The sequence below is a fragment of the Zingiber officinale genome, chromosome 7A (genome assembly GCF_018446385.1).
Source record: "Zingiber officinale cultivar Zhangliang chromosome 7A, Zo_v1.1, whole genome shotgun sequence".
In the NCBI taxonomy this organism is placed as follows: domain Eukaryota; kingdom Viridiplantae; phylum Streptophyta; class Magnoliopsida; order Zingiberales; family Zingiberaceae; genus Zingiber; species Zingiber officinale.
In genome coordinates this window covers 115,511,986-115,520,494 of record NC_055998.1, presented here as the reverse complement: position 1 = coordinate 115,520,494, position 8,509 = coordinate 115,511,986, and the positions used below count along the sequence as shown (strand labels likewise).

General features: G+C 35.2%; 1 protein-coding gene and 1 pseudogene across 3 annotated transcripts; one reads left to right on the top strand and one right to left on the bottom strand.

Annotated features, from left to right (window-relative positions):
- The first annotated feature begins 282 nt into the window (after positions 1 to 282).
- On the top strand, positions 283 to 7,470 carry LOC122002116 (uncharacterized WD repeat-containing protein C2A9.03-like). 3 transcript variants are annotated; one of them, XM_042557178.1, is made up of 11 exons: positions 283 to 432; positions 534 to 627; positions 1,528 to 1,678; positions 2,235 to 2,402; positions 2,487 to 2,573; positions 3,312 to 3,446; positions 3,592 to 3,702; positions 5,839 to 5,930; positions 6,004 to 6,109; positions 6,357 to 6,443; positions 6,698 to 7,470. In XM_042557178.1, the coding sequence occupies exons 3-11, from the start codon at positions 1,541 to 1,543 to the stop codon at positions 7,109 to 7,111; spliced, it is 1,338 nt and encodes a 445-aa protein (XP_042413112.1). In that variant the 5' UTR covers positions 283 to 432; positions 534 to 627; positions 1,528 to 1,540; the 3' UTR covers positions 7,112 to 7,470. The 3 variants fall into 3 exon arrangements, with proteins under 3 accessions (XP_042413112.1, XP_042413113.1, XP_042413115.1); XM_042557181.1 differs by having other exon boundaries at positions 331 to 432; positions 506 to 627; XM_042557179.1 differs by lacking the exon at positions 534 to 627.
- A 626-nt stretch (positions 7,471 to 8,096) lies between these two features.
- LOC122003157 lies at positions 8,097 to 8,275 on the bottom strand (annotated as a pseudogene).
- Between the last annotated feature and the right edge of the window lie 234 nt (positions 8,276 to 8,509).

Sequence of the window (8,509 nt, the reverse complement as noted above, 5' to 3'; positions counted from 1 at the left end):
AAAGATTTATTATTTCAGGAATCTATAATTACATATATTATCTTGAAGTTAATATTATGTGACAAACAAAAAATATATTAATTAAATAAATTACATATCTATAATTTAGTAATTAAATATACTTAATTATTTGTGGGACAAAAAACTTGTTAAGAAGGGGCATGAATAAATAAAAATAACTTTTTGGGAAAATCGCAAAAGAATTAATTCAGAGAATGATATTTCCGTAAATATAGCGCCGACTATTTTCTGTATTATCCAGTCGTATTTCACTTTTTTTTTATAATTTTCTTTTTTCCAAAAAAGGCCCTTAACCTAATCCGATCCTTTTAGCTCCCAGAATTCGCTCGATTTCTGCCACAAGGCGTCCGATTATTCGGACATCAGCATCGTTTCGATCGAGATCCGAAGGCTTCCTGAACCCTATCACAGGTGCATACCAAATTGCCAATTATGAAAATTAAGGTTTTTTTTTTTCCCGCGATGCTTCACCTGTCATGATTAGTTCTTTGGTGTCTGTGATCTGTTCATAGGCCATCGGCTTCTGTTGTCGTTTGTGTCGTTAATTAAGTGCGAAAGTCTAGGTGTTCCTTCTTATTGTTGCTTTGTCGACGGATCTCGTTGAAGGTAAACCCCCTTTTCTTTTGGGTTGAATGCATTTTTCTATGTTTTTGGATAATTTGATTTCATTTGGCTCGAAATTTTGTTTTTTAGGCTTGTTCTTATCAGTTACAATCCGATTCTGTTGAAAGTTTTTGCCTTGATTGTTCATATCCACTTCGTGTAGACACTGTTGTTTCCCATTCTCCTTTCTCCTCCTTTGTCTTTCTTTTTTCCTTATTTAATTCTTTCTTCTCATTCGCATCCACTTCTCCTGTGGTTGTAGTGAGTCTCCCTCTCTCTCCTCTTCCTGTCTGCAGCACTGCATCTCCAACATCTTCATCCTCCTTTCCGAGACAAAACCAACATATGGCACTCTAATCTCCTTCCCTATCTCTCTATTCTTTTTCACTCCCTTATGAGCTAAAAGGGAAGGTGGGGCAGGTTAGGTGAATGGGTCTTGTCCAAATACTTATTTGGATCAGGCATCACATTTTGATAAAATTATACAACCCTATGAAAAACTTCTGTTTGTTGTTAGCAAGCATAAACATACAGTTGTTACTTCTGAAGCTTCCCATTTAGGCCACTATATTTTATTTTTATTACTCTTATATCTGCTTTAATGATGCATGTACTTTTGCTTACTCTACGAATGTACTGTTTCCAAAATCAAAGGTACCAGTTACTCTGGTTAGAGTAGACTATAAAATTAGTTGCTAATTTGAGCTCTCAATAAGTAGGACACATATGTTGTTATGTGATAATCATGCTCTTAGACAATTTATCTCCAAATAGAATAATAGGAATAGGTGCATAACCTTGCATATGCTGAAATTACCGCTCTGATTTAAGTATGTGTGAGTATAAACAATGCATTTCAAAGTTAACTCAAAGAGTATGTTGAAATCTCTTTATCTTTGGCAGAGGCATATACTCCATGCAAAATCACCAGTTTGATGATATGGATGAAATGGTGGAAAATCATGAAATGGGAGATGGAGAAGATATGTATGAAGAATTCTATGGTGGAGCGCTAGGCAATTCAGACTCTGATGGCGAAGATTATGACCCGTTGGTATGCTGTGTCTGCTGCTGCACCCTTTCTTATCTTCAACAGGATTATATCATTTGTATTTTGTAATATTATCATTCTATTTTTAGTTTTTATCTAGGATAAATTATGAAAATCACCAGTAGATGGCCTAAGCTGAAAAAGTTTGAGGGCTGCTTTAGGCCTTGCTAGTCAATATTAAAATCTAAACCTAAGATCGATATTAAGTTATTAACTGTAATAGAGGATTAAGATTCATTAGCCAACCCCAAATGTTTGGGACTTAGATGGGACAATGATGATGGTGGTGGTGAGCATTGATGGATTTGGAGAGAGAGAAGGCACAAGAAGTAGAGGGAGATTAAACAAGATTAAAAAGACTTAATTGGCATGAATATTATTAGCGATGTAACTTGCATAGAGCTTGATGAATGTTTAAGATCCATGTAGCAGAAATAGTCAGGAAAATTGCAGGTTGATGGTGGTTCTCTTCATAGTTGTACTTTGGATTGTTATCCAAACTGTTCTTTATTTCTCTAGTAATCAATTGTTCACAACTTACCTTTGTTTTGAATTTCAGAATGAAAGAGAAATTGATATTTCCTCTGCTCAAGCAAGGAAAGGAAAAGATATCCAAGGAATTCCATGGGGTACGCTAAACATCACACGTGAGAGCTACAGACGAACCAGGCTGGAACAATACAAAAACTATGAGAATGTACAAAATTCTGGGGAAGCATCAGAAAAGGCATGAAGCAAGTGGTTCAATTTTAACTTTCCTCACTACTTATACTTGTTTGATCATAAACTTATTTGCCCATTAATCATACAGGAATGCAAAGCAACCCAAAAAGGTGGCATGTATTACGAGTTTCAGAGAAATACAAGATCTGTCAAATCAACAATCCTTCATTTCCAGGTGAGCATTTTTCTGCAGGGGCAAGCAATTCCACCACTTTCTGGGCTTGTTAACGATGATTCCCTATCATTTGACCACCAGTGGTGCCTGTAGATTCTACAAATTTAGCCATTGTGTTATGCTAACCTTAAGGCTTCAATTAGAATTATGCAAACTTTGTCATCAATGGTACATGTCAGGAAGTAACCCATAAGTTATGAAGCAATTGCATTCATTAATATGTTCTTCTTGTTTGTCCAAGCTTTTCATTTTTCTGGGTAGGACAATGCTTTAGCACAAAAACTCTTCGTATCTAATCTTAATGTTGCAATCAATTTCTCCTCACAAAAGAATGATGATATTTGATGGTTTTGATTAATTGAACTCTCTTTGAAGACTTAAGAATTTATTTGGTATCTTACTGCATATCCATTGCAAGTTCCTATTGTTTGCATGGGAGCTACTTTCCATGATACTAGAAGATTTTGGATGACCTTTTTGTTTTCATATCTGAATTGAAAAACCTAAATTATGTGGAATATTTACAAATTTGTATCAAAAGTTTGCCACGACAAGTAGTTGAATATGACCTTACATATCCATTTCTCAGTTATTTTGTGGATTTTTGAAACCTATAATTCATCCTATTCAGCCGTTCATTTCTTAAGCTGTCTGAATCATTAGGAGTCTGAATTCTGTTTATTGATGGACAGAGCTATGAAACATTAGACTTACCTGGATTGATATTTTAATTTTCAGTTGAGAAATTTGGTATGGGCTACATCAAAGCATGACGTCTACCTAATGTCACATGATGCTGTGCTTCATTGGTCTGCTCTAAATGGCAAGGAATATGAAGTTATCAATGTCTCGGGGCACATAGCTCCTTTTGAGGTGTGTTCAAGGAATCTGTTTACTTGACTATTGCTTATGAATGAGTTGTCAATTGTGATCTGCGTACTTATGGGCTTCTGTCCTTCTGATATATTGAATACTTTTTTACATTTGTCTTTCATAAATGCCATATCTTTTTCTGCAGAAACACCCTGGAAGTTTGTTGGAAGGATTTTCACATACTCAAGTTAGTACACTAGCTGTGAAAGATAATATGCTTGTAGCAGGAGGATTCCAAGGAGAACTTATATGTAAGGTAATTTCTTTCTGGTTGTCAGCCTACATTTGAAACAATTTGTCATACCATAGATGTGGTTGATCAACAAGCTCATTGCGTCATTCTGCAACAAGTGGTCAATTAATCTGTCTGTCAAGACAACACTTCTCCATTAATATACATATTTTATGGTTAAGCAATAGGTTATTGTCCCATGAGTGATATTGCAAAGGAAAGCTGTAAAAGAAATAATCGAAGTATGTATATGGTATAAAATTAAGATTTTCATCAAAAAAAATTTATTTGATTGATCTCAATGAACTGAACATGGAAGAAATTAGGATAATACTAAAGTATCGCTTTATGACTAATATTGGGTTGCCTCCATGGCAAGATAACCATGACTTTGTATGTAGCCTTTTTTCTCTTGAGGAAAGGTCCTCGTTTGCCATGGTATTCTTCATCTTCATCTTACAAGTATGGATGATACAACATAGAGCCATGTATCTAACCTGGCAATCTCTGGTATGAGAAGAGAGGGACTAAAGGAGAGGGGAATTTTTTAAATGATCAAAAATGCCTAAAGCCAAGCTTTGACATTTGGTGTTCAATTCCAAAAAAATCTTGTCAAGTACCAAGTTGCAAATTTCATCATCAGTGATCATGACTTCATGAGCTACAATAGGTAGGCATTGTTTGTATGTCAATTATGTTGTTAATTTTTGGAAATGAGAATGCTTTAAAGGGGTTACTGGCACTGAAGTTGAAAGAGTATAATCTGTTGAAAATTTAGCTGATAAAGATAGATGTTTGAATGCCCCTTGTTAAGGTAGCAACTCTTCTATATCTAAAATGGCTCTGGCACTTGAACAAATACTCATCAGAACCATTTTTATTGACATGCCAAATGGAGCACCCACATTGAGAAGATCAGTGGATTTTAACTCATCAAAAACATCATCTGAGACAAAAACAACCATCAGGTTCCTTGACACTGAGTAGGGTTGAAATGTTGACCTGAAAGGTTGGATTACCAAAAAGGAAAACAAACTCAAAATCAGAACTTTAACTTTGGGGAAAAAAAATCCTAACCACTTTTCAGTTCAGTTTTTTTTTAAAAAATTGTGGGGTTTTTCAGGGATATGTGTTATAAGATATATGTTAAGGTATGTAAGATTTGTGGGATTCTTCAATGATATAAAAGACAGTCTGGTGTAGAAGCTTCCGCCAATGCGGGATGTGAGAAAAGGTCGGACCACATTGAGTCTATTGTGTGTAGCCTTATCTTGCATTGTAAAAGGTCGTTTCCACAACTTGAACTCATGACCTCAAAGTCACACGACAATAATTTTACCATTGCGCCAAGGCTCTGGATTCTATATATGTGCTTTAAAAGCTGAAACCCACCTAAAACTTGGAAAACCCAATTTTGCAAATAAAATAAAATAAAATCAGAAATTTAGACCCAAACCAAAATTTACAAATACTTAAATCCTAAACCTTGATTAAAACCTGGAAAAAATCATCTTTAATGGATGTTTATTTCTGGCATATTGTGATTTTTTAGGCAGATTGTTTTTTCCATAATCAAAGATGACCAATACGTTCTATCAGTTACAAGAGTTGAAATCTATCAAATTAGAAGGTGTTCAGATTAGAGGGAGACCAAAGAAAACAATACTTGATGTAATAAAAAATTTATTTAATCAATTTGAATATTACTAGTGATATAACATTGCATATAACTGATGAAGGAATATTCATGTGGTTGACATCACAGCCTAATGATGATGATGGTCATACCCATTGAAGCTAATTGTTCGAGGAATCAAATTTAAGTTAGAACTTGACATCCTTTGACATGATTAGCTTGATATTATTTGTTAGTGTCTATATAAAAGTGCTTTGATTATTTTTTTATGTGCTTGTTATTCTGATCAATGAACTTCTGCTAATTTATTTTCTGTGTTTTCTTCTTTGTGATTATTTGTTCCCATTTACCCTTAAATTTGTAAGTGAATTTTTTACATATGTGCTTGTTCTAGCTAAATATGATATCAATAGGTATTATCAGAACTTGTTGTTTCAATTTATCTGTCCTGCCATCTGTTTCATAGAAGTGTGGTATGATGAAGTCAATATTACCTCAAATTTTTTTCCTTCAAATTGAAACAGTTTTTAGATCGGGAAGGAATTAGCTTTTGCTGCAGAACAACATACGATGACAATGCAATTACTAATGCCCTCGAAATTTTTGAAAGTTGTAGGTAAATGTAAATTACTGATTTTCCTAAAAATATCTAGTTGTCTGCTTGATTTTCTGGTCTATAATCTATCCAGTGGGGCTGTTCACTTCATGTCTTCTAATAATGACTCCGGAGTACGAGATTTTGACATGGAGAAGTTTCAACTTTGCAGCCATTTCAGCTTTCCATGGCCTGTGAACGTAAGATATAATGCATTTCTTTTTGAGTTAATCTAGTTTCTAGTCACATTAATGTGCATCCCATATTATGTCGGTCTGAATTTCTGCTTGTAGTGGTGCCGCTTCGTTGAGAAAGGAAACTCAACTCAATCAGTTGTAGCGGCAGCCTACTGGGATTTTGATCTTGACAATTTGTTTGTTTTGCTTACAAAATGCTATTTTTGTTCAGTTACATATACTCACATCTGCAATTCTGTTCTTGTTGCAGCATGCATCTATTAGTCCTGATGGAAAGCTTCTTGTCATTGTTGGAGATGATCCTGACGGCATGTTGGTTGATTCTCACACAGGAAAGGTTTGTATTATCCAAAATTTCTATCTTGGTAAGAACTGTACTAGGGATGAAACAATCAGAACAGTTTTTGAGAATCTAAGAATTTTACATCTGTTCTATTATTTTTTTAAAATAATGATTTGAAAATGTTTGTTTTTAGAAGTTGTCATAGTGGAAATGGGCCGTAGTTGTCTAACAAAGCTATACCAGGAGGTTAGGCTTTTGAAATTCAAGTAAAGCTTGAGTGAATAATTGCATAACTCTGGTTCTTGCAGACTGTACATACCTTGAAAGGTCACCGTGACTACTCCTTTGCATCGGCATGGAATCCCGATGGCTGCACATTTGCCACTGGCAACCAGGACAAGACTTGCCGCATTTGGGACACCAGGAACCTCTCCAGTTCCGTGACTGCATTGAGAGGCAATCTAGGCGCTATCCGGTCGGTCCGATTCACATCCGATGGCCAATTTTTGGCAATGGCAGAACCTGCGGATTTTGTTCATATCTACGAGGTGGGAACTGGGTACAACAAACATCAGGAGCTAGATTTCTTTGGTGAAATCTCGGGCATGTCTTTCAGTCCTGACACAGAAGCACTTTTTGTTGGTGTATTTGATAGAACTTATGGTAGCCTCTTGCAGTACAGCCGCACACGAAACTACTCTTACCTTGATGCAATGCTGTGACTTCTGAGTAGCAAACATGCATAATTAGTTTGACCATCTGTTCTGGGCGATGGTGCTAATGGCTTTGCTGTTCTTCATGCCCGTGAGTCAAACAGATGTTGCTCTTTTCTTTGAAACAGTGTGTTTTGTCAGAGTCTAAGTCTTGTTTTAAGTAATTCCAGTGCGTGGTTGACTTGGGAATGTTTAGATAGGAATTTTACTTTTCATTCTTGCTGATGTTTTTGTTTGTCTAGTTGACATTTAGGTGAGAAATTATAGTGCTTTGGCCTCTATAAATGTAAAAAAGTGATTGATTCTCCAATACTGTGTTATTGTAAAAAAGTGAAATCTTGTGCAATGAAATAGTTCGTGTTGCATAATATTATATTTATGCTCTATTTGATGAAAAAGTCAGGTGGGATTCTTTCTGGACCAAAGGATGGATCACATATGTTAATTGATTGATTTGGATGGATCTCATTTGCTAAATAGATGAGGTTTATTCAAATCAACCAATGAATACAGTGGATCATCCTTTGGATCGTAAAGTGCGATCCAGAGGATCCACTCTTTGAAAAAACATAAAGTGTATCAATATTCATGGGTCTAAATCGACTAGCAGAGTGGTTGTGTTGTGAACACAAAATGATTATCCATGGGTTTGGGTCTACTGGCGGAGCAGTTGTGTTACGAATTATAGTTGAGTACTCAGGTGGACCATGACTCTCATCGGCAAGGAGCGATTTGTGAAAGTTGGCTATCAATGTCTAATAATGTAAGCACTTTCTGGATCTACTTTATGACCGGTGGAAAATTTTAATGGGACTAGACTAGTCATCTCTAGAATTAATTAGTTTGAATAATATTTATATATATATAGAGAGAGAGGTATCTGATTTTTCAATCTGATGAATTTTATATATTAGTCATTGCACATGCGTTGCATGTGTAATACAGTGCATGAATACACGTAACTTAGTGTCTAAGGCCCATAAATTGGACTTGGTAAAGATGCGTCAGGCTCATGTAGCAGTGCAATGCAAGGGCGATGTTCAGGAACCCCAACAACAAACTACTGTAACGGACTCTCTCTCATAAAAAATTAATTTAATTTTTTATATTAGATATTAAACTGATAAGAAGTGATACTATACTTGATCTTAGCCACAAGGTCAAGAAATGTATGCTTTTAATGGCGCCAACCCAAGGTATTTATAGAAGTTTCTCCGCTTGCGGTGTTACCAATCCTAAGATATGGGGCTTAAGAGAACCATGATAGTACATATTTTTTCTATAAAAAATAACCAGAAAAAATTACTAACAAACCTTAAAATTATTTTTAGTGTGAAAAAAATAACATTAACATAATTTTATTTTGGACTTCGCCAAAATTATATATATATATATGAGTAACCATGG